The sequence below is a fragment of the Marmota marmota genome, unplaced genomic scaffold (assembly GCF_001458135.2).
Source record: "Marmota marmota marmota unplaced genomic scaffold, marMar, whole genome shotgun sequence".
Lineage (NCBI taxonomy): Eukaryota > Metazoa > Chordata > Mammalia > Rodentia > Sciuridae > Marmota > Marmota marmota.
In genome coordinates, this window is record NW_026000249.1 from 8,185,269 (window position 1) to 8,212,280 (window position 27,012).

Sequence of the window (27,012 nt, forward strand, 5' to 3'; positions counted from 1 at the left end):
CCACCCCTTCCCTTTTTCCCTCTTGCCCCTCCCCCTTTCTTCTTCCTCTACTAGTTTTCCTTTCACTTGTCTATTAATTTGTGTATTTGATTGGTTCCTTATGTAATCTTAGCCTTTCCTCCCCCTTTCCTTTATTTTACTCTAGTTTCTGCATATGAGAGAAAACATTTGACGTTTGAGTTTCTGAGTTTGGCTAATTTCACTTAGCATGATATCTCCATTTCTATCCACTTACCAGCAAGTGCCATAATTTCATTCTTTTTAGTGGCTGAGTAGAACTCCATTGTGTGTGTGTGTGTGTGTGTGTATCACAATCTCTTAATCCATTCTTCTATTGACAGGCATCTGGGTTGATTCCATAACTTAGCTATTGTGAATTGTGCTGCTGTAAACTTTGATGAGGCTGTGTTGCTAGAGTGGAATAGATGGATTATATGGTGATTCCATCCCTAGTTTTTTGAGGAATCTCCAAACTGCTTTCCAGAGTAATTGTCCTAGTTTGCAGTCCCACCCAACAATGTACAATATAGCAATATAAATTTCTGATTTTCTTTCTGAAGAGCATGACTACATGTTTAAATTATTTTCTGAGGGGTTTGTATGAATGTTAACTATTCATTTCCCAGTGTCTACCAACCATCTGGTAGTACTTCTGGATTCATTGCTGACCCAGAACCTATAAGTATTACTGGCATCAGTTTTTGGAAACTTTACTATTTTTTTGAAATCAAAAGCTTGCTTCATCCTGAGAATCAAATGATCATTAGTCACTTTATTATCCCCTCATTTGTGTGGACGTTCTGGATTTCTGTGCTAATTTTTATTCTTGGATTTAGGATTGATATTTCATTCTGCCTGTGTTTCTTCTGTGTACCATTCTGGACTCATTGAATTTACTGGACACTATTTGCCAATGAAAAAAAGAGTATGAAGTAGATCATTCTCAGAAAACTGAGGTTATGTTTAGAGATGCGTGATAGCTACCAAAAGTAGATGGTGATAACGCAACTCATTTGAGCTAAATTGACTAGTTAATCAAGTGATTGTCAAGTACTAGTTGAAGAACTATATTATTTGTGTAAAAATTCCATTGAAATCAGTTGATATTTAGTTTTACATTAAGAATTTTCATTTTTACGTATTCTCAGGGCTTTGTCCTTGACATTCAAAATAGTTCCAGCTGCATAAATTATGCAAATCAGATGACAGAAGAAAAAATAGCTTATTTAGGGTATGTAGAGGTTTTTTAAAGGTTTTTCCATCTTGTACCTAGGATATTTTCTTTCTCTCAAAAAGATATGAAAGAACAATCAGTATTAAAAGATTTAAATGAAGTTTCCTCATATAGTTCTTAAGTTTTTGTGGAAAGAAATGAAATGTTGCCTTATTGTTGCAGTGATTTGTTACCCTAGAAACATGTTCTGTATAATGTTAACAGTGCTTTGGTTTAAAAGTTTTGATATTAACTGTTAATATCATTGTGGCATTCTAGAATTTTATTTCATTTATCATATATTTTATTTTGGTTTTCCATTCTTAAAACTTGGATTATTTGCCAGGAATGATTTCACACACCTGTAATTCCTGCAATTTGAGAGGATCACAAGTTCAAGGCCAGCCTGGGCAACTTAATAAAAGATCCTGTCTCAAAATAAAATAAAAAAGGCTGGGGAGCTGGGATTGTGGCTTAGTGGTGGAGCACTTGCCTAGTATGTGTGTGAGGCACTGGGTTCGATTCTCAGCACCACATATGAATAAATAAATAAAATATAGGTCCATCAAAAAAAAAAAAAAAAAGGCTGGGGATGTAGCTCAGTGGTAAAACACCCCTGAGTTCAATCCCCAGTATCAAACACAACAAAGAACTTGTATTATATGTGTTTGAAACTAAAATATATACATGGTTTCTTACTTAAACTACCATAAATAATTTGACTTACAGCCATAGATTTTGGGTTATAGGTATAGAGCTGTTTTGGGAATGCTTAGATTTTCATGGATAGTTTCTATTTGTAATAGCAACTCTCCTCCTAAAGCACTCTGGTAAACTCAGATCCTAGAAGAGAGCTTTAAACCATTTAAATAAACTAATAATGCTTTTAGGAAGGTAGCTATTAGAAAGCCCTGGATATGTAGAGTACAATTATATTCAAGTAAATAATACAATAGAACTTAGCACCATTTCAGCTATTGGATATTGTGACACTAAGTAATCAAAGGTTAAATAATATTCACTATTTGTTTAAGAAGACACACAAGTCAGTAGTATATTTTAATACACTGGATAAAATATAACTTTTTGACATTTAGAGAGCTAAGGTATAATTTAATTACCTAGAATTTATATTTCTTGGGAGCATTTTATTTCCCAAGTGAGGTGTTTCTCATCAGCCATGTGCACTATATTAGGATTTATTAAGCCATTCATATTCAAGATATACCCAGATATCAAATTAGTGTATGCTGATTAAATTGCTACTAAACTGACATCTTTATTAATGTAGGTTTATTCACTTGTATTCTGGATTTTTACTTGAATATCCATGATTCCTTATTTTCAGTTGTACTGTTTTCTAGTGGCATTTTAAAATTTCTTAAATACACAAATATACTTTAAGTCATGAATCTGTTCAAAATAATTTGGAAAGTTTTCAAACATTATATGTCCTCAGTTGTCAAGATAATCTCTCCCTTTGCTTTTTCAGAGCTCCCTATGGGAAGTCTGTAGACATGTGGTCAGTGGGCTGTATTCTTGGGGAGCTTAGTGACGGACAGCCCTTATTTCCTGGAGAAAGCGAAATTGACCAACTTTTTACTATTCAGAAGGTGCTAGGACCACTTCCATCTGAGCAGATGAAGCTCTTCTATAGTAATCCTCGCTTCCACGGGCTCCGGGTAAGAGGTTTTGCTAAAACCCCAAATGGAATCAATACAGCTGTACTTAGTTCATTGTTCATTGCACAGTGGTATGCTAAGCTGTCCTTTGAAAACTGTTCCCTTTCCCATTATAATGTTTATAATCCCCACTATCATATTTTATTTCCGGGTCTTATATAGTATTTGTGAATGCTTTAAAAATGATCAGAATTTGAAAGTAGGAACTGCTAATATTTTTTTCTCATTTATAAATTCTAATTTTTCAAGATCTTTTTTAGCATATACATTACTATATTCTAAACCTCAATTATCTTAGACTCTTTATTCAAAATATTAAGTATTCCTGAAAGATACAAAATGTATGTATACTTACTACTTACTTGAGCAAACTTGTTTATAGTGATTTGAGGAAGGCCATGAATACTTGCATCCTGCAGATTTAAAGGTTTTTGTTCCAGCAAATATTGCTTGTCCATTGACAGTGAAATATCACATATTCTTTACAAACCCATGTGTTGTCTTAAGCAGCCTTTTCTAAACTTGATAAATTTGTACAGAGCTTGTTTTCTTAGAATATGCCAAAAAGCATCTTAGAAAGTATGAACTTTCCCCAAATAAGGAACACCTACCTTGTAGAGGCACTTCATTGGAGTGGCTAGTGAGTTACAGGCTACCCCTCTCTTCCATCTATCCCAAAAGCAACTTTTTAAGTTTTCAAACATTTTTTGGGCCCACATGTTAGTTGGTGGAAGCTATAAAATAATCTTTCATCACTTCCTTTCTTTCTCTTAAATGCATCATCATTCTCAAACCATGTTATCTTGCCATTTGTAAAGCACTTCGGTTTTTTTCTTTGACTTCCTAGACCTCAGTTAGTTTCCCTTTGGAGAACACCACTGTTCACACTTGAGTGCCCAACACAACCCCAGCTCCTGCTGGGTTTCTCTTTCATCTCCTTTCTGCTTTCTGTCTCTCTTCCAAATGCGACTGAAGTGCCTCGGGCAAGTTTTTCTCCTTCTATTTTTGCTTTTGTAAGCCAAAAATTAGCCAAATTATGCCATTAATTAGGGTACAAACAGCACACGTGGTTTACCAGGTTAGTTCAACAATTATTGAACATTTGTCATACTAGATGTTGAAAACATGACAATAAATAAAACTTGCCCTCAGTCTTGCAGTAAGGGAAATCTATTATATTCACAAATAAAGTTAGTCATATCAAATTTGTTTCACTGAGAATTAATCCATACTCCTTGCCATAGTCTGTGAATCCTTGCCTAATCCATGTCCTCTAGATCCCTGACTTTGTCTTAAACCTATCTCCAATCCCCTCTTTCTCCAAATTCTATTTTTCTGTTATTTGGCTTCCATAAACATTCAGAGGTTTTTCCAGGTTCATGAATTTTGGGACCTGTGGCTTCTTTCAGGAAGATTGTTCTTCCCTTGCACAGCCTCTTCTCCCTCCATAAATCTCAACTCAAAGAATGCCTCCTCTCTCTGTCCACCCAATATTCTGTACCCTACCTCATCTCTCTCCTCCATAGTATCCTTCTTTCTTTGTCATACCACTTATCACATTATGGTATTATTTCATTTGTTGTTTTCTTGATAATTACTAATATCAAGTTCTGTCCCACTAGCATATAAGTTCCTCAAGGACGGACATCATCTGTTATCACTGTAGTTAGTTACAGCATCTAACACAGAAACGAATATGTCTGGTGGGCCCTCACTAAACATCTGAGTGATCTATGGATCGAATGAACCAGTGCCATCAGCACCCAAGCTGAGTTTTATTTCATTTCTCTTCATCTCCAATGCTTCTTTCACCCTTGTCATTTTTGCCTGAATTATAGACAGTTGGCTCCCAAACTAATCTCTTGAAATTTCTTCACTTAAGTCTTTTCGCATTTCTCAAACTATGCATTTACTTCTATCTCCCTTTTATTTAAAAACCTTTGTAGAATTGCTGATAAAGTTGAAATCTTTAGGGGTTAGCATTAAGGAGCCTCCTAGCATCATCTCCACCCTGTCCCTGCCCCTTGTTCTTAAACTACCTTGAACCTCCCACCATTTTCTTGATATGTGGGTTCTGAAATGGCTCATTTCCATTTTTCTGATGTTCCCAACACTTGCCTAGACTCCAACCAAATCTCCTCTGTCCATAAAGCCTCTTCTAGACTATTCTAGGATGAATAGTCTATATAATAGTCTACATAATATATAATATATATAGCGGATACAACATGGTACCTAGCCTTAATACGCTAAAGAATTAAGGATTTCATACTAAAATAATTATGAAACAATACATTTTATAGGAAAGTATAATATATATTACAGAACTGTACTCATTATTTTATTGTACTGCTTTTTAATATATCTCATTATGATTTAGACTGTGATGCATGTCAAACATTCCAGAAAGTTAGAAATCATAGATAAGGATTCATTAGAAAGGACTTTATGGAGGATTTGACATTTTAAGTAGATATTGAAGAATGAATAGCATTTAGATTAGAGAGACCACACAAAGGGTGTATTTTCCTCATTTGTCTGTGGTCCTATTTGTTCACAGACCTCCTTGCTAAACAATCTTACCTGTAAAGTGTTAGGCGGCATTTGACAATGCTGCTTATAAATATTCTTCAGGGAAATTGCTGCTTCCATGGCACTTTGATTTTTATAAGCCTTAAATGTTTACATTTTAGTCTGAAAATGTTTGCAGTATTTCAACTAAATTAGTTCAGTCTCTTTAGAGGTTTAACAACATCCTTTGAGGGGAAAGTTTTCTTTTATGATATCCCTTGAGAATGTCTGCAATGGAGAGCTGAGCACAGAGAGCCTGTGAACTGCAATTGCCGTGAGCCCCATATACCGGTAACTAAAATCCAGCATATGATGTGCAATTGGATCCACTTGCATAGAGAATGGGAAATGCACAAGATGTTGCTCTAACTGTATGCATTATTTGGAAAACAATTGTTGTCTCATAGTTTAGTTCCTAGACTCCGGTGTTAAACTGCTAGTGTTCAAAGCCTGACTCCATATTTATTATTTGAATGAACTCAACAACTTATTTCGCCATCCTGTGCCTCTGTTTCTTCATGTGTAAAATAGTGATAATAGAATAACATTTGATAGGGTTGTTATGAAGATGAATTATTGGATATAAAATACCCAGTCCAGTGCCTGATATATAGTCAGTGCTCAGTAAAAAGGTATGCTCATTATATTGAATCCACCAAGTGATTAAGAAAGGAAACAAACTACTGATTAGGTTATTATTTAAACTTCTGTGCTTAAGTTTTAGCTGTCTATTGAATCATCTCATGTTACAATGGTAGATTTCATTCGAAACATATAATTTTTTTTTTAAGTTAGAAGTTTGCTTGGTAATTTTATTATAATAGTTCTAACACCTTTTGACTTTCAGAATTGATTTTCTTATCAATGAAAGGTCTTTCTGAGAAAAGCAAAGGAGAGGGTATCTGGTATGTAATATAGAAGTAAAATGTTAATCAAAATGTACTGTGCTGGGCAAGGTGGCACGTGCCTGTAATCCCAGTGACTTGAAAGGCTGAGGCAAGAGGATTGCAATTTTAAGGCCAGCCACAGTTACTTAGCAAGACCCTGTTTCGATATTAAGGCAGGGGTAGGCATGTATCTCGGGGGTAAAGCACACCTGGGTTTTATTCCCAGTACCATAATCAATCAATCAATCAGTCAATCAATAAAATATACTGGTACAGGGTCTTTATCATGGCATGACAGGCGTCTCTCTCTTTGGGTTGATATTTAATGTTCCAATAACATCAAAAGGAACTTCTGCTTCTCCATTAGGAGAGATGACTCAGTTTAAAAAGAGTTTAGGTTTGGATCACAGGCCTGGGTGCAAATACTAGTTCTGCTGCTTGTTACTTATGTAACTTTCCTTGAACCAGTTATTTGAACTTTCTGATCATCATTTTCCTCATCTCTAAAGAAAGAATAATAATACCTAAAATGCCTTGCATAGCATCACGTCCCTCAGAAATCAGTTTTAGGTTTTTGCCTGTGAGTCTGTGTTAAGTTCATGTTATTCTTTCCTTCTCTATCTGGGAGGTGCTGTCCTACTTTTCTCTTGTCTTCACTTTTTTTTATTCTTCAAAACATAGTTCAGATATTACCTATGGGTTCTTGCTTCTATAGCCACAAACCACCTTGATCTCTTTTCTCTGAGCTTCCATTAGAATTTATGTTTGCACAGTGTAGCACTGATTGTTTTCCCAATCATATAATAGATTCCTCAAATGCAAGGTTTAGGTCTTACCCATATTCTGCATCTCCTGCCCTGCTGAGCAGAGCGTGCAGATGATGTCATAATCACTCTTTAAATAGCTTGTTTGAATTTTACCCATAATTAGTTCTTCTGTCCATTTATTTTTACATGTTTAGGGATTTCAGTAGCTTGAAATGCTCTTATATTGGTATAAAGAAGCAAACTAGCCTTCACATTTGGAGGGAGTACATGGCATTGGGCTCTGCCAGTCATATTACCCAGTGCTTCAGCATTCACTCAGATAGTGCCAAGTGCGCGTTAGCACAGGAAAGGGTAGAACATCTAAATAAACTTGACCTCTCCCCTTCATTTTATTAAAAATTGCATTTGTTAATCTAGGCGCCTATGTTTGCCCCCTGCCTCAACTTACAAAAAGGGAGAATTGAAAACAGTTCATTTTAAAAAGACATTTAAAGCAATTACAGTGTGTGCCTGAATTCACTGTTTCTGATTCTGATGGCCTTTCAGGTTCTGGCCTCCTGCTTCCTTTTTCTCCTTTGTAAAACTTAGCTATTTTCAGGAATAAATGCTATGTTCTTGTGAAAAAGCTATAAAAATCTTACATCATATCATATTGTATCCCTCCTGTTAGTCCCCCAATTACCATCAGTAATTAAGTAGACATTCTGTGTAAAGTATTTTAGAACTTATAAAAGGAGACAATACTCTATAAACTGTATAAATAGTTTCAGATTTTATATCTTAGTCAATTTTACATGCTTAAAAGTATTATCTAGATTTATATATCATATTTCACTGTGAAGTTTCCCATTGTTTAACATACAGTCCTGTTAATTCATACCTGAAATACATGGATACCAAAAGTAATATACAAATATGAATTTGCTTGGATGGGTACTAGGCAATAATTTCTCAACTGCTCCCTTCTGCTGTGCTCACAAGCACGTGCACACATGTCCTTCCCCACATGCTGACATTCCTGTTGTGTTATCCTTACAGTTTCCGGCTGTGAACCACCCTCAATCATTGGAGAGAAGATATCTTGGAATTTTAAATAGTGTTTTACTTGACCTAATGAAGGTAGGAGAAATTGATATCTATCTATATGAAAATGTCTTTTGATGTATGGATTCTCTTGTGTCTACATGTGATAATAGCCTGCTTTTATGAATTAAGTGTTTTGTTAACTAGATGTAAATTGTGAATAATGGGGGACTATTTCACATTAAAAGGAATGTAATTTGTTTAAACTTGCAACAAGTTCTGGTATTATCGTAGTTCATTTAGACAATAGCATGAGATCTCTAACTCGTTTTCCTAAGGCAGAGTAATAAAAATCTTCAGCACTCAGAGCTGATCAGGCATAAGTTTTTAAACAATTGTTAAAATGAATATTGAAGGAAAAGAAATTCTACAATTTCTGTTACATGATATTTAAGGCCTCTCGTAGTTTGTACAGATATAATCAGTGAACCCAATTCTCCTCCTCTGTGTAACCTCTTCTTCTCTCCCAGATAACTCACTCTTTCTGGCTCTTCTTTAGACACTGGCTACTACTGTGGTGTGAATGTTCCTTGTGCTAGCCCCTTGTTCAGAACACTTCCTGCTCTGAACTACTAAAAACATCCTCAGATTTCTCCTACTAGGTTTTTCTTCCATAGTAGACAAGCAGTTAGCCCTCTGAGCAAAAATTATTTTTCTTATTTCCCCAGCTTCTGCTGCAGCCAACAAGTGTATAAACAAGCATTGGTTGTATGATAGTAGACCTTCAAAAAATGCTTGTTAATAGATGCGTTTTATTTTATGCCCATTCAGTCAACTGTCAAAATCAGTGGAGGCTACACTGTGTGTGCATAGAACCTTTAAAAGACTTAGCATAGTTGGAAATTGCTGAGCTGCATTCTTAGAACTTCACTGTGCTTTAAACTATGTTAATCTGTGTTCCAGGGAACACAGTGTAAATAGGTGTGGGGGTGGAGGTGGAGGAGGGAGGTGTGGCATTTGGGAAAGGCCACATACCTTATAACCTTTCTTAGAGATTCACAATGTTCATTAACCTGTAAATGGTTTCAGAAATCTCATGTAAAGAAGCATTGTTGTTTCACTCAACATTTCCCAAATTTAATTAACCACTAAAAACTGTTTTTGTATAAAACTCTAAGGCACTAATGTCCTGAATACAGATTGAGAAATGCTATTTAAAAAAAAAAAAAACAACCTCCAAGTTCTTTCAGTTTAATTAGGTATAAATTATCACTTATATCAGTTGGGTTTTGTCAATATAATCTTTCACAGTCAATATTTATTGATCAGGGCCTTAATTTGGTAACTTTTAAAATGTAAATGAGGTAGAAAAATGGAAGTAAATATAATTTCATGTTTTCTGCCTTTTGTCTGTTTTTTAGTTAAAAATAATTGAACTTTTTTGTTAAATCATTGTCAAGTGTAATTACCAGTCATCAGGGTGGTACCTGAATCTGAATAAAAGCAAGTACTGAAAAAAGGTACCACAGACAGAAGTAGAACCATAAGTTAGACATTCTAATTCCTGTTTTTTAAAATGAGTTTATTGTCAAGTTTCTTGAATAGTAAATAGTTTTACTGAAATATACATTCAGAGGTGTTCATATTATGTCTCCACCTCAGATGATTTTTATAATGTTAACATATTCTTATAACCTTACATAGATTGAGATATAGAAATGTGTTAATACCCTTGAACCCTCCTTATGATCCTTCCTAGGCTTCATGCTCCTGTCCTGCTCTGCCCCCTTCTATCACCAACCATTAACATTGCCTTATTATTATTGAATGGTACATAAATAGAATCCATTCCTTTTGTCTTTTAGCTATTTTTGAAAATGAATTTGAAAAATTAAAAAATACCAATTATCCTTTCATGAAGAAATATTCTCTGTGCCATTCCCAAAAGCTGTCTGGATAATTTTGTCTTAGGTAATAGAAGTATCTAAAATGGCCATCTCATCCTGCATCTGTTCATTTCAACCACTTCAATGGCGATAAAAGTCACCAGCATTAATTCAAGCCCTTAACTATTTTAAGAATAGATACAATAATTATGTTGGATCTATTTTATGATGATGATGATGGTGATGGTGGTGGTGGTGATGGTGAGGAGGATCATGTTTTTCCTCAAAATGCTGAATTTTATAAACTATTAACTGGGTAAATTTCATATTTTCCTCATGAAGACCTCATCCTTTCAAGTAATTTGAAAATTACTAAATTACTAGTTTTTGTATGTACAGTAACTTCTACTTGATAACAATAAATAACACTAATGCTAGTAGATATATATACTTTGAATTTAAAAGACTACTTAAGGGTTGATTTTCCTTTCTTTTTAGCTAGTATCTTAAATGTTGCCATTTTGATGTTAACTGTTGAACTTCGAGTGAGAGCAAATTGTTTTATATATCCTGACAGTTTTTGTTTGATAATAAGAAAGAATTGAGATGATTTCAGAGTTGTGTCTGAATCAGTATGAATGTAAATCCACTTGCATGTAATCAGAGGTTTGTGTTTCAATAAACAGAATATTTCAACCTAAAGTGTTCATTTCAGTATATGGTGGAATCAAAAGTCAAACTTTATATGGTGCTAGGTTGAAGGTGCTTGTCTGAAATTGAAGTCTGACTTTTGGGGAGCAAATTTCTTCTTGCTGTTTAATAGTGGGTCACAAAGAGATTAACTATGGGCAAAACCAATAAAAGTGAGCTAGAGATGGATTTGTGAATGCTACAATTCACCCTGCTTCCTTCCTTTGACAGGGAAAAGTAAAGAGCAAATTTTAGTGTGCTGTATTGTATTATGTTAAGCTATGTAGGTAATGTTTTGCTTAATTTGTAAATAAGAATCTCAGTGATTCACTTTTAAAATCCTGTTCAGTTACTAATATAAACAATATTTGGAAAAAACTTTTAGTTGTAAAGAATCTAATATATACAATATAAAACAAAGGGCCAGTGCCTTAATGAATAAAGAACACTTACAAATAAAGAAGGATAGATTTAGAAAGGGAAAAATAAAAAAACATAAGAATAAACATGTGAAAGCATTCAGCCTCAATAGTAGTCAAAGATGTAATTTAAAACCACTATGAGAAGGTTGGGCGCAGTGGCACACACCTGTAATCCCAGCAGCTTGGGAGGCTGAGGCAGGAGGCTCACTAGTTCAAAGCCAGCCCCAGCAAAAGCGAGGCGCTAAGCAACTCAGTGAGACCCTGTCTTTAAATAAAATAAAAATAGGGTTGGGGATGTGGCTCAGTGGTTGAGTGCCCCTGGTTTCAATCTCTGGTATTCCCCCCACCAAAAAAATAAAATAAATAAGTAAAACCACTGTGAGATACTGCCTTTTAAATATATATTTTATAATTACTAAAAAAAAAAAGAAAAAAAAAGGAAATGCCTGCTATTGATGAGGATGCCAAGAAATTGGTAGATTCCTACAATTGCAGAGATGCCTACAATTTTGAGACACCCTCCTAGGAGGTAATGTGGCAACAAACCAAAAAGAATTTAAAAGTTTGCATACTTAACAGTTCTATCTTCAGGAATTCATCCTGTGAAAGATTACAATTGTTTGTCTCAGAATTAATTATAATAATGAAAAGTGACCATCATCTAAATGCCCAACAGTAGTAGGCTGTAACTAAATAATGGTATGTTAATATCACAGATTTCTATGTAGTCATTAAAAATGTGGTGTTGGGCTGGGGATGTGTGGCTCAAGCCGTAGCACATTCACCTGGCATGCGCGGGGTGCTGGGTTCGATCTTCAGCACCACATAAAAATAAAATAAAGATGTTGTGTCCACCGAAAACTAAAAAATAAATATTAAAAAATTCTCTCTCTCTCTCTCTCTTAAAAAAAAAAAAAAAAAAAAAAAGGGGAAANCTGTGGTTCAATTCCCAGAACTGCAAAAAAAAAAAAAAAGCAAACATATTGTAAGATTATTTGTTGCCACTTTGTTCATAATAATGAAACAAGGAGGCCACGCACTGTGGCTCAGGCCTATAATGCCTATAATCCCAATGAGTCAGGAGTCTAAGGCAGGAGGATTGCAAATTCAAGGCCAGCCTTGAAATTTAAAGAGACCCTGTCTGAAAATAAAAAGGATTAGGCATGTTGCCCAGGGATAAATCTCTCCTGGGTTTGATCTTAAGTATAAAAAGAAAGAAAAAAAATTTCTAAAACTAAAAATAACAAAACAAGGAAAACAATACAAAAAAGGTACATCCGTAGAGTTAATGTTCCTTACCTATATGAATGAACCCTTATGGTTGTGTCTCAAGGCTGGGTGTTGTAGCACATGCTTGTAATCCCAGTTTAGGCAGGAAGATAGCAAGTTCTACAGCAGCCTCTGGCAACTTAGCAAAATCCTGTCTCCAAATAAAAAATAAAAAGGGATGGGGGTGAAGCTTTGTGGTAGAATGCCCCTGGATTCCGTTTCCAGTACAGAAAAGAAAAGGGGGAAAAAATTGTACATCAAGTGGAAAGATTGAAAAGAAACCTAAGTATAAACAGTTGTGTGTATGCTACTACTTGGGTAAAATAAAAGAAATAAATAGAATTGTGTACAGAATATAACTATGGAAGGCTGCACAAGAAACTGATGACCTGCCTCCAGAAATAGGAATTGGATATTTGAGGGAAAGGAAAAAGATGAAGAATGTGAATGTTTATGTATTAAAAAGATTTTGGTTTTAATGGGTAAGTTAAAAAGGGTGGGATATAAAACTTTTGTGTGTAATATGACCCAGATTTTCTAAAAAGGAAATATATATATATGATATTCAGGAAAAGGCTGGAAGGATGTCTACACAGAGGACAACGATGGTGAGATGGTGATTTAGATAGTCTTGTTTTTCCTGAACTGTTTTTACTAGATATTCTGCAATGTTCATGTATTTTCCTTTTCTTTTTTTTAAAAAAAAAGTAATATTTTTATTGTAATTTAAATTTGTAATGTCCAATTCTGAACTTTATTTCCTAAGAATTTACTGAAGTTGGACCCAGCCGACAGATACTTGACAGAACAGTGTTTGAATCACCCTACATTTCAAACCCAGAGACTTTTGGATCGGTCCCCTTCAAGGTCAGCCAAAAGGAAACCTTATCATGTGGAAAGCAGCACGTTGTCTAATAGGTAAATATTCCCTTTTAAGGAAATACAGATGCATTGTTGGTCTTACAAGTAGGTGGAAGAGGTGGCTGCTAAAATTATGCACTTAGAGAAAAGAAGGAAAGCCCTCTCTATTCAAAAATATCTTCCTTATGCTTATTACATGATTCAGAACTATAATTAAGGAGTTGTGTGGGTCTTAAAGTCTTTCTTATCTTTAACAAGTATATTATGGAAATCTATACATTCTCTGGGAAAGGTAGCATTGAGTTAGCAACTCAGGGGGTTTCCACCTAGAAGATTCTGTATAAATAGCACCCTGGGGTGATACCTAGAGGAAGAAGGATGGGTGGGGGCCCAGGAATTCCTGGAAGGAAAGGAGGATATCAAACATGTGGGTGGGCCCAGACCCTAGAACAGTCTTTGCAACTGAACCAAGTAAGCTGACTCTTTAGAAGGGTCTTGTGTTTTTGTTCCTGTCTTTTAATTGTTGAAAAATTATTTTTTCATAAAAATAAAGCCAATGACTTCAAAAATAAAAGTAAAGTCTGCGATTAAAAGTGGTACTTTTTAGGGTTGGAGTTGTGGCTCAGCAGTAGAGCACTTGCCTCATATGTGTGAGGCACTGGGTTCGACTCCTAGCACCACATATAAATAAGCGAATAAAATAAAGGTCCATCAACAACTAAAAAATATTTTTTTTTTTTAAAAAAGTACTTTTTAAATGCAATTTTTCAAACACACACACACACACACACACACACACCCCTCCCCCTGGAATTAGATCCGTCAGGTTGTCTTTTTAGACCTGATATCCCCCAATTCTGCTGGCTGCATTTACAGGAGGAGAGAGAGAGTAGCCAGTCTCCGTGTATCTTCCAGAAGCTGATCTTGGCATCTGGGATTATTAGATTTTGAAAGATATAGTTTCTTTCATTAACTACTAGAAACAGATGCCCAGCATGTGCAAGGCCCTGGGTTTGATCCCCAGTACTGCAAAGAGAAAACAATAATTCTTAATATGAGGACTTTTTTAAAAAAAATTAAACCCTCCCCCCAATTTTTCTTCCACATAGAGCATTTCTTAAAAATATTTATTTTTTTTAGTTTTATTTAGGCGGATACAATATCTTTATTATTATTATTATTATTTTATTTTTTTATTTTATGTGGTGTTGAGGATCGAACCCAGCGCCCCACGCATGCCAGGCAAGCACACTACCACTTGAGCCACATCCCCAGCCTGAGCATTTGTTTTTAATAGACTGGAGATTTGAAGGCTCAAGATTTGGTACTTTAAGGTCTGGGAGGACATTCATCAATTGGTGATAACCATTTGTCCTATATTTGCTCTGCTTAAGTACAATCATGTGATTGTATCTCAGAACTGTTTACTCTTCTTTAAATGACTGATTTCAGTTGTTTCCCCTTGCATCTTACAGACCATTCTTAGCTCCTTTGTTGTTTGCTTCCATGAGATTTTAGTATACTAAGTAAGGAATAGTAGTCATCATCTGGTTTCTCCTTTGCATTTGGCAGGTTCAGATTATTTCTGTGTCTTCTCTGGGGTCACTCTCAATTCAGGTTCTTTTGTTTCCTTTATACCTGAATTGTCTACAGTGTACATTTACAAAGAAAATTTCCTAATTATATAAAGTACAGTAGACTGATGATAAATTTGTGATTTGTGCCATAGACATTAGTAGTGTAACCATATTTGGAAGGGGCCTGTGTCATTTGTCTTGTAGTGACTTACTTGAGAGAGTTCTTGGAGTTAACCTCAGTGGGGCTGAGGCTGTCCTTGGGAATCCTCTTTAAGTGTCTTTTAAGGAGGTGTTTGCAGGAGGTTCAGAGGAGATGATTTGTATGAATCTTTGAGGAATCCTCCCAAATCCTCTTTTGAAGTATATGACATTAGAAAATAAGTACATAGATATTTCTGAAAGAGTTTATTTCCAGGTCTTGACACTCTGTTGAATATATTAAAGAAAAAGTCCTAAATGGTTTCTGTTAATAATCCTACCTCATCTTAGGGCTTTCTTCCCATACTTGTCTGTAGACCATACTTACTCCACGGAATAAGTAGTGTTCTTGTCAGGAACACTAATTCTAGCTTGGATCTCATCACAGACCGTGGCTCCTTTGGACTTCTCAGGGTATTTTCCACTCACAATCACTATATCCATTGGTTGCTACTTACATGTTCCGCTGCCCTATTCCTGGAAGCACATACACTCTCACATACCCTGTCTTCCAAGTTCTTTTCTCTATAGGCAGCAATGGACTCGGGCATTTCCCAGTCCCCTGCCTGTCTCCTTGGGGCTCTCCTTAAATTCATTATCAGAGGAAAAACTTCCGATTGCATGATGGTGCTTCAGCATGTCCTTGCTCCTCTCTCACTGGTTCTGCATTGCCAATGTTCCCCTAATAATGTAGCTTTGTGCCTTTGTGTTTCCTTTTAAAACTTATTTTACATAATATACCAACCAACCATCCATCCATCCATCCATCCATCCATCCATCCATCCTGCCAATCATTTAAGAGCAGTTTATATATAAAATCTCCTTATGTGGTTGGCAGTTTAAAACAGATTCTTTACAGTTGTATGTCAAAGAGATCTATGGAATTTTCAAAGCTGTATTTTATTGTTATGCTTTGGCAGAGCTCCAATTTGAAGATAATATGATGCCCTTTCTATATAGGAATTATACTATGTACAATTAATTGCTTCCAATTAATCAGAATAGCAATTTAGACTCTTTGTACATTCATGGAAAAACCTAAAACTTTGACAAATGTTTCTGCCTTAACTTTATAGCCTTTCTTTTCAGTTAGAAATTATATCTTATGTTGCTGTGAATATGTATAACATCCCATGTTGAATTGTGCTCAACATCAATAATAGTGATTCTAGCAGTTCCAGAAGCTGACAGAAGCTCTAGCAGCTGTCTTTATTGTTCTCTGTCCCCTTCTGGTCCTTTTTTAGGCTTGAGACATTTTCCAATATCTGCATGTTTTATCTTTCTGCCATTACTCTCTCTAGGCCTGAAGGAGAGAGAGAGGAAATAGGGTTCCAAGGCCTAGTGACAGCCGGAGCTTGGCAGGAGGAGCTACCCTGAAGAAGCTGTCATCTTGAGGGAGGGACACAACTAGGATCTGAGTCAGGGCATCACTGCCAGGAAGGAGCAAGGAAGACCTCCCCTGGCTTCTTTCTCCTCTGGTCTTGTGATACTTTCCCCTGCTAAGCCCTATTGGAAGGTCGCCAGTTTGCAAGCCTAGGGAAACAGTCTGGGCCCAGGACCAGCCAGAGGAGTGAAGAACAGATTGGTAACTGGATAAATAATAAATAACCAACACACTTAGATCTATTCATGTATAAGACTGTCTTATCATTTTTGGGTTTTTGAAAAGTCACTGAGATATTTTAGTTAGCAAGATTAAGTTGACAACTCTAATGGTTTTAAAGCCTGATGCCTTTAGGATACAGGGACTCTCCTTTATTGATCTGTGTCTAGATTTTAATGACATTATTCAACAGAAAGTAAAACTTAACTCTCCTCTCTTCCTGATTTCTTTCTAGGTCTGAGATTTGCCATTTGGTCAACTCAAATTTAAGTGTCCTTATTTAATGCTGCAATTCTTGTGACCTTACTGGGAGAGATTAGTGAGTGCATTTAGGAGATTAACTTTTCACACTATTATAGGCTTGTTTAATATAAGATTTTCCTTTTTAATGCTCTCAGATTTCTGCTGGGGAATACCATCTGAAAAATATGATAGAAAGGGCTGAGGTTGTGGTTCAGTGGTAGAGCGCTCGCCTAGTGTGTGCAAGGCCATGAGGCCCTGGGTTTGATCCTCAGTACCACATAAAATAATAAAAAGAAAGGCATTGTGTCCACCTACAACTAAAATAATTAAAATAAATTTTAAAAAATATGATAGGAAAAGGGCCCTTACATTTGATGCCTGAACATGCAGATTCTTACAGGGAAAATTAGAAGGCACAGTTTCACAGGTTAGCATTCTACATTAATTAAAAAAAAAAAAATGATTCGCCAGAATCTTCTGGTGAGTATGTAATGGGAACAAAACTTTCCCCAATCAAATTATCTTTAGCAATAGTGATATTTACAACATTTTCTGAATACATAATAAAAAGAAAATTGTGTGATTCATTCATTTTGAAACATTCTAACCTATCCCAAGCCCCTATCAGGTCCTTTAAAACAGTTACTTAATAAATAAAATTAAACTTGTTATGGTGTTACTTTCAGGTTTTAGATAGGGGTCAAGGTTTTCCTTTGGATTGATAGTTTGTATTTTAAGCCAAGTAGGAAATGAAGCTTTGAGTCAGTTTGGAGTAACAACATGTAAAATGAAGAGACTAAATTGTATCCTTTGATAAGCAGTTAACATTTCCAGATTCCTAGGATCCAGTATAGGCTTCTTATTTAGCCAACACAAAGGTATCTGAACAGTTAGTGACTCGCTCCTGTCTTGTGTACAAGGAGATAGCCAAAGAGCCCTAAGTAATTGCCTCTTCTCCAAAACATAAACACTAACAAACCTCACTGAGCAGTTTACATTTCTTTTTAGAGTGTCATTTTCTTTTAATGAGTACATTGCTGGAATTCTCATTCTTCAACTCTGCAAGTTAAAGACTAAAGAGATATTGGTGTCTGTGTGCTATGAGTATGTATTTCTGATGCAAGCTACATATTTACAAACAAAAATCAAGTTCAGAGAACACAGTAACCTTCAAGTCTTAAGTGTTGCCTTCTGACATTCAAGCAGATAAAAGAGTGATAGGGAGTCTGTCTACATCTCAGCTTTCTTCTCCTTAGCAGATATTCTATAATGAACACTCATAGCAGCCAACAGAGTGAAAGCATGTTTTACCAGATTATCAGTTAGAAACTGTGTTGGCAGCAAGTTAGTTGAGCAGTTACAGATGCCATAATAACTTCATCAGGACTAGTGCTTTGTTGCAGAGTGAATTAGTCTGAGGGACTTACTTCTTATCGATAGGTTCCTTGTTATTGGTAAGCACATGTTTGAGAGAGTTAATGTTTTTAATCACTGAGGTGTTTTAAATATGTGTTCTTTTCTTTCTTTTTTTCTTTTTTAATGTGATACTTTGTGTGTGCCAGCTATTGAAGAAAACCAATGTACCTCTTTTGTTTTTAACATAGAAACCAAGCCAGCAAAGGTGCTGCTTTACAGTCTCACCATAGATCCAACAGCAAGGACATTCAGAACTTAAGCGTGGGTCTACCCCGGGCTGACGAAGGCCTTCCTGCCAATGAAAGCTTCCTGAATGGAAACCTTGCTGGAGCTACTCTTAGTCCAATGCACACCAAAACCTACCAAGCAAGCACCCAGCCTGGGTCTGCCAGCAAAGATCTCACCAACAATAACATACCACATCTTCTCAGTCCAAAAGAAGCCAAGTCCAAAACAGAGTTTGACTTTAATATTGATCCGAAGCCTTCAGAAGGCCCAGGCACAAAGTACCTCAAGTCCAGCAGCAGATCTCAACAGAACCGGCACTCATTCATGGAAAGCTCTCAGAGCAAAGCCGGGACACTGCAGCCTAGTGAAAAGCAGAGTCGGCACAGCTACATTGACACCATTCCCCAGTCCTCCAGGAGTCCCTCCTACAGGACCAAGGCCAAAAGCCATGGGGCATTGAGTGACTCCAAATCTGTGAGCAACCTTTCTGAAACCAGGGCTCAAATCACAGATACCAATACCAGTAGGTACTTCCCATCCAGCTGCTTGGACTTGAACTCTCCCACCAGCCCAACTCCCACCAGGCACAGTGACACGAGAACTTTACTCAGCCCTTCAGGGAGAAATAATCGAAATGAGGGCACTCTGGACTCACGCAGAACCACAACTAGGCATTCCAAAACAATGGAGGAGTTGAAGCTGCCCGAACACATGGACAGCAGCCATTCCCATTCGCTGTCTGCACCTCATGAGTCCTTCTCTTATGGGCTAGGCTATACCAGCCCCTTCTCTTCTCAACAGCGTCCTCATAGGCATTCCATGTATGTGACCCGGGACAAAGTGAGAGCCAAAGGCTTGGACGGAAGCTTGAGCATAGGGCAAGGGATGGCGGCCAGAGCCAACAGCCTACAACTCTTATCACCTCAGGTACAGCTCAGCACCTTGACCCAGTCTGGTGGCTCATCATGGGAAAAGGGGGTACAAGGGATGCTTTCGGGGTCAGTCTGAGATTTTACCTACTGTAGGAGGCCATGCTTTCTTTGGTAGAGTGAATACAAAGAAGCAATACTGGACTGTTGTGTTAAAAAAAATTAAATCAACTGTTGAGTACTCAAAAGAATGTAAAAGTTTGTTTTTAGTAATCTGTTTCTTTTCTTAAATGTTCCCTTCTGGCATATTTTGTTGAAAGAATCCTATTTTGATTTATTACAGAACTCATCAGCTATATGGGTTAGCTTTTAGTTTTCTCAATTCAGTGTGAATTCATGGGTATTTTCTGTAATCGGTCTAAACCACATTTGCTTAAATCAAACCTTTTTTCTAAGACCTTCTTCAATATCTTTACTGAATTTAAAAGTCTTTAATTTATCCAGAACTACAGATAAATTTAACTTCAGGCCAGGATAAATGTTAATTTTCGGACTTTATGGGTTGTGTCTAAATCTTCAGGCAATAATTTTAGCATAATGCTTTTCCATCTTATTCATCATCAGACTCTAGAACTGAGACTAACCTGCTTAAAGAAGTAACATTCCTATAATAGAACACATTCTTAAATCATATTTTCATGATTTCATGTATAAAGCACTGTGCCCAGTGCCTGGCACAGGGCAAGTGTCTAACAAACTTTAGCCATTCCTGCTGCTTCTTTGTGATGGTGGGAGCTGTTACTCAGACAGTGAACATCGTCTTGGTGCTGGTTGTTCCCAGGTACTCCAGAGAGTCCCAAATAGAGTTCTTGCCCTTGAGAAACTAGCTTTTCTCAGGAAAGATTAAATTATACATGCTGACAATGAAATAATTAAGGTATAATTAAGGCCTACGTTCACATGGCACTGGCTAGGAGTAGGATTGAGAACAAGGAAAGATCGCTGTGAGCAGCAGCAGTCAGAAATGGCTTTTGGGGGCAGGTTTGCTCTGGTGAGGATATAGACAGGTGCTGAGTGGTTGAAGAGTGAATATGTGCTCAGGCACCATGAGAGGCCCTAGTTAGAAAGAGGAGAATGACAGGGTCGCTGTCCTCTTAGAGTTTGTGGGCTAGCAGGGATCACACTTGCCAACAGATTAGTCACTCTGATGCTGTGGGGTCGAGTTCCAGCTGCTGTACCAGAGACACACATGTGTTCCAAAGGGAGAGGAAGCAGTGTGGCAGTCTAGGCAGGGCAGTGGGAGGCTCCCCAAGGAGGCAGCATCTGAGCAGAGTCCTCCAAGAGGGTTAGGATTTCATTTGGGGATGAAAGTGAGGGCAACAGCAGGAAAGGGGCTTGAAAGAAGCGAAGAAGAAGAAAAACATTCCAAGGGGACAGAGGGTGACAGAGACCTGACATAGCATAGTGTGCTGCAGGGATTGCAACTGGCTTCATGTTCCTGGAGGGGAAAATGCAAGAATTGGAGTGGCTTTTGCAGTCATGCACACATGAAGAGAGTGTGTTCAGGACTGAGTGAATGCCAGTGGGAAAACAGTATGGATGTTAATAACTGCTCAGAAGTAGAAACAACTGGTCTTTCAAGTTGCAGGGTTGAGTATAGGGAAATGGAAGCTTGAAGGTTTCTTTCCTAGGCGTTCCTTTCCTTTTCCTAGTGGGAGAGGGGATTTTTGCAGCCCATTAAGTCACTACCTTCATCTCACAGAGACTCAGAGAAGGTAGGTGAGTCGCCCAAGTTTACCCAACTAGAGCAAGGTGGATCCTGGGATTCTGAGACAGTCTTCAGGTCCCCAGGTATGCTCTAAGAAGCTGGAAAGGCCAGATGAGGGGAGGGCATGAGGTACCAGTTTGCAGAGGCCATAAATGGAGTCACAGGAATGGTCAGAGGAGCCCTGAGGAGTTGCTGTAGAGAGAGAAGAGAACTTCAAGAACATGGAAAGATCTCTAGGACCCACCTGCCCATAGACATGAGATGGAGGTCAAAACCAGGTAAAGTGTGCTGGCAGTAAGCATAGTATCAGAGAAGTAAGGAAAAAAAAAAGATGGTTTCGCTTGGGAAAAGGACAAATGATTGGCTCTTGGTGAATTCAGGAAAAAAAAAATGATTTTTGTGAACGTGTTTGTCCTAAGCTAATTATAAGCAATTAGTGTGGGCTAAGTACAGATCCAACTGTTACTGAAGTCCAGTTCAGGAGGTACAGAACCAAGCTGCAGCAAAGTACACATTTAAAGGAGCAAAGGTGGCAGAAGGCTTGAAAGGTAATGAAAGCTGTGAATGAATCATAGGAATCATGCAAAGTATGTGACCACTTTAGGTTAGACAGAAAAAAATTGTTTTCTAAAATATTTTTCTAGAGGCCCTTGTCAGCAGCATAGGTGGTAAGAGTCAAATAAGATTGTGTCACAAAGCAGAAAGAAGAAAGGCAGCACTGTGGAAATTCTTGCCCAGAGTCCTCCAAATACCCCAGAGAGTGAGGGGCAGAAAAACAGAATCATATTTTAGATTTTATTTTATTAATATTTATTTTTTAGTTTTAGGTGAACACAATATCTTTATTTTACATTTATGTGGTGCTGAGGATCGAGCCCAGTGCCTCATGCATGCTAGGCAAGCACTTGACCACTGAGCCACAACCCCAGCCCCCATATTTTAGATTTTAAATAAAACATTTTTTATATCTCACCTAGGCTTGAGCTAATACTCTTTCTGTGCCTTAATATACACCTATATGATTCAACTAACTCCTCCTAATGAGCTGGTGGTAATGCATTCCTTAATAGTTTTTTCTAAAGTGTAGAAAATGTGAAAATTGTCCCCCTTGGGTACCATTGTAGATCAAGTGCTGTGTTGAGGCTGTGACTCATTTTTTTGAGAGAGCTAGGTAGTAATAGCTTCTCCAGAAAGGGGCACTGTCATCATTATGGCTGAGAAATACAGAGAACCTAAGTGCTGTTATCCTGGAGACAAGAAGAAAATTTAAAGCACATAGACTATGGGACTTTCAAGACAAAAATTAATAAGAGGACTTATTCCTTGATTCATTCAAGAAGCATTTATTTTCATTTGAATTGGCTATATGAGTTCTTTCTGAAAAATAATTTTGGTTCTGGACAGTTCTTTTTAGAGAACTCAGCCTAAAATCAGCTAGAGGACTTTTGGATTGACTAATAGACAACCAGAGTGCTGCTCAGAACCATGACATCTAGATATTAGAAAGAGGGTTTTTTTTTTTTTTTAATAATTAATTGGACTATTTTCAGATTAATTTATTCCTTGCTTGCCTTAACTTTAATGAGAATTTCACTTTCCATCTGTTGAAATTTGTTCAGCTTATTTTATATTCATCAGATGATTCACTCTTTCCTGGGACAATTTATGTTTTAGCCAACATTTTTTTAATTTTAGCCGGTTAAGGTACTAGTTATACTAGGCTAGGTGTAGTGTCGCACACTTGTAATCCCATCTACTTGGGAGGCTGAGGCAGGAGGATTACAAGTTCGAGGCCAACCTAGGCAATTTAGCAAGACCCTTTCTCAAAATATAAAGGGCTAAGGATGTAGCTTAGGGGTAGGGCACCCCTGGATTTAGTCCCCAGTTTACTAAATAAAGACCATGTTGATTTTCATCTGTAGGAATAGGATGCTCGTATAAATCTTTTTGAATTTGACTTTCAGCCTGGAGAACAGCTCCCTCCAGAGATGACTGTGGCGAGACCTTCTGTCAAAGAGTCCTCCAGAGAAGGCACCTCTTCATTCCACACTCGTCAAAAGTCTGAGGTCTGAATTCTTCCGAGTTGCTATGTTTTACTATAGGATGGTCTGTACAGATTGTTCACTCGGCGTCATTACAGCCTAGCTGGTAAACTTTATTCATACCCAACCTCCCACAAATAAGTTAGACTGCCTTCTAAAGGAAGCCATTTTCCTCATGGCATTGTCTTGGGTTTTCTTTTAAAAAGATCCTGGACAAAATTATAGATTGATTGGGCTCTGGTCTGACCTCATAGGTGACACGGTCATCAGTCTGTGGTTTAACTTCTATAAACTTGTTTCCTGCCTTAGGGTGGAGCGTATCATGACCCACATTCTGACGATGGCACAGCCCCCAAAGAAAACAGACATCTGTACAATGATCCTGTCCCCAGAAGAGTTGGCAGCTTTTATAGAGGTAAGCCACCCCCAGCATTAAGCAGAGTCCTCCTCTTTTCTCTGATGCGTGCATCTCTAGCCCAAGCCCTGCACTACATTTTCTACACCCTGACTGACTTCAGACCTGCAATGTTCTTGCCTACACTGTCACCTCTAGCAGTTCTCTGCCTTTGTCTTCGTTCAGGCCCTCCTACCTTCTGCCTTGGGCTTGAGCTTCCTAACCTCCCCGTCTCCAAGGTACTCATCAAAATAGTCCCTGAAATAATCCTTCTGAAGTTGCATTCTGACCATACCACTCATTCATTCCATTTAGTCATAAAATACTTATGAATGTCACCTGTGTACCTGGTACTAGTCTAGCTTAGAACAAATATGTCAATGGGCAAGATAGCTAAAGATCTCCACCCTAATGGAGCTCACATTCTCAGGAGAGATTGCCAGTAAATGTAATCCATTACCCCACCCCCAAAACCCTAATTCTCACCTGTTGAAAGGCCCTTGATGGCTTCCCATTGGCATCAGGACAAAATCTGAATTGTCTAAGATGGCATTCCAGACTGTCTGTGGTCTCGCTGCCAAGTCTGACTGGTACCCAGCCTGTGGGATTCGCACAGGCCATGCCCTTTAATGGCTTGAAACACATTAATCTTCCCTCGTTTGAAGAGCTTGTTCCTGTCTTTTTCTTTACAGTCCTCTTCGTGTGAGATCTTCCCTACCCACCCTAGATGAAGTATTTCCTCCTCTGTCCTACTCACAGTACCATGCCTCTTATACAATGCAGACCACATTGTGCTCATTCTCTGTCTGCATTTCTCTCAGAAGGTTGTAAGCCTCTCAGAGATGCTGAGTTCTTGGACTGGGGGTGTAGCTCATTTAAAGAGCACTCACCCAGATTATGGAAGGCCTGGATTCAACCCCTAGTACTGGGGAAAAAAAAAAAAAAACTGATTTCTCTTCATCTGTTCTTCTTTTGATTAGCACACTGACAGGGCACAGTTTCATAAATATTTATTGTTTGAATTAAAGGAAAATTTCAAGTGTATTTTCTACTTGCACAGCCTTAAAAATATGATGTTTAACAGTTGACTGAAATGTGCCTCTGGGATTATATGAATTTAGGGGACATTGATAGAGAAAGACAAACCCTTTGGAGTGGTAACTAAAACCCTTGGGAACTAGCACCCTGGTGGAGAAAGGACAATAAGCCCACAGGTAGGAGGCTCTGCCTTGCAAATCCTTCAAGAGTCACCACAGCCTTCTTTTATTTGTTGCTGGGAATTGAACTCATGGCCTTGTACATGCGAAGCAAGCATTCTACCATCAGTGTTGTTTTTATTTCCAAAATAAAAACATACACAAGAATACTTGGTGCTGGGGATGTGGCTCAAGCGGTAGCGCGCTCGCCTGGCATGCATGCGGCCCGGGTTCGATCCTCAGCACCACATACAAACAAAGATGTTGTGTCCACCGAAAACTAAAAAATAAATATTAAAAATTCTCTCTCTCTCTCTCTCTCTTAAAAAAAAATACTTGTATCATACATAAGAATACTTCTTGTTTTCATTCCTACTGGTCCAGAGTCAAGTGAAGGGCTGGGGTTGTGGCTCAGCATTAGAGTGTTCGCCTAGCATGTGTGAGGCCCTGGGTTCAATCCTCAGCACCACATCAAAATGAATAAATAAAATAAAGATATTGTGTCCAACATAAAAAAATATATATTAAAAGAGTCAAGTAAAATGTATCACTTACCTTGATATACATTCTGTATATTACTTTTACAAAGAAATTTACAGTATATTTTGATTTATGACCAAGCTTAGAAATTCATGGAAAAAAATTAGTAACTGTCCCCTCCCTAAAAGTAGAAAAGTATCTACTTACCTATATTGTAGTTTATTTTTCTGTTCATTCTTGAAATGAGAATATAGAGAAACATACTATTTTTGTGCACTAACAAAATTTCTTTGTAATTTCGCTTAAAAAATATGAGTGACACTGCCTTCCAAATGTTTGGGCTTAAACTGGAGTTTATATTTTTCAGCACAAATGTTAAAATTATTTCTGACTAAGAAGTAGGTTGGGTCTATGATAAGAAAGCCTGAACTTAGATCAGTGGGGTGGGGGCTTTTAAATATCCTATATCAGTTGAAAGATTAGGTTTCTGTTGTGAAGTACATGTTGCCCTATGTTAACTGACCCTTGCTGCAAGCAGTGAAGTAGGGAGAATGTTCCCTGGAAAGCCTCCAACCTCAGAAGACATGAAAGTTTTGCAAAAGGGAGATGAGGATTTTTCCTCATCTATTTCTTTAGTTAGTTAGTTTTATGTTCAAGAAAATGCAATAAAATGACATGACAACTGCTTTGACCAAGAGTACATCTGTACATCAGTAACTGAGTTTTTCTTTATTCAGTGCCTTCTCCACGACCAGACAATTCTTTCCATGAAAATAACGTGTCAACCAGAGTTTCTTCCCTACCATCTGAAAGCAGTTCTGGAACCAATCACTCAAAAAGACAACCAGCATTTGATCCATGGTGAGTGTTTTGATTTAGTTTTATCTTCTTTTTTCAAATTATAGATTCAAGAATGCAAAGAAATTCTGGATAAACGTTAGCATTATTTCTCCTGCTTGGCCTTTCTCTCTCGAAAGATTTTTAGACAGGGAAGACATAATTTGTCATTATTTGTCTTTTTTTTTTTAAGTTAAACATCTATATTAAATATCATTTAAAAGAAAAAACTCATACATCATTAAATACCTGATAATTTTCCATTGTATTCTTTGTGATATGAATGATAATATTTGTCGCTTCCCTTTATTGACATTGAGCCCCATACTTTGCTTTGCACTTGTACATTGTCTCAGTCCATTCTCACAACTGCCCTTTGGAGTAGGGATTACCCCCATTTTATAGAAACTGAAGCTTGGAAGTCAAGGAACTTTCCTGATGCTGGATAGTCAGTCACATGGTTGAGGGAGCCCAAATTTAGACCTAAATGGGTTCTGACTCCAAAGCTTGTAGTTTTCATCTTTGTACCACCTGCCTTTCATTCATGGTAAAAAGTCAGAAGTAAGAACAGCTCTTCATATGCTACCCTAAAAAGGTTCAAATGTTGTGGCAAAGTTTCTTATCCTTTTTCTTTTTGTATCATATGTAGTACTGAGTCCTAACATTAATGACTAAAAGTTAGACTGGAAGTAAGATATCGTGATTGATGTCAACTTATTTATTTATTTATTTGTAGTTGTAGGTGGATATAATACCTTTATTTTATTGATTTATCTTTATGTGGCACTGAGGATCAAACCCAGGACCTCACATGTGGTAGGCAAGCACTCTACCACTGAGCCACGACTCCAGCCCTGATGTCAACTTTTAACCCTGTAACTTTATATGC

General features: G+C 37.4%; 1 protein-coding gene across 3 annotated transcripts in view; it reads left to right on the forward strand.

Moving 5' to 3' along the window:
* The window catches only part of Cdkl5 (cyclin dependent kinase like 5), a 172,011-nt gene that overhangs the window by 132,283 nt on the left and 12,716 nt on the right, over positions 1-27,012 (forward strand). For all 3 annotated transcript variants that reach the window (XM_048796481.1, XM_015488064.2, XM_048796482.1), the window contains 7 exons: positions 2,706-2,895; positions 8,159-8,239; positions 13,177-13,328; positions 18,498-19,464; positions 23,139-23,240; positions 23,526-23,631; positions 26,024-26,147. In XM_048796481.1, coding sequence (XP_048652438.1) covers positions 2,706-2,895; positions 8,159-8,239; positions 13,177-13,328; positions 18,498-19,464; positions 23,139-23,240; positions 23,526-23,631; positions 26,024-26,147 — 1,722 coding nt within the window. The remainder of the gene's footprint in view (positions 1-2,705; positions 2,896-8,158; positions 8,240-13,176; positions 13,329-18,497; positions 19,465-23,138; positions 23,241-23,525; positions 23,632-26,023; positions 26,148-27,012) is intronic.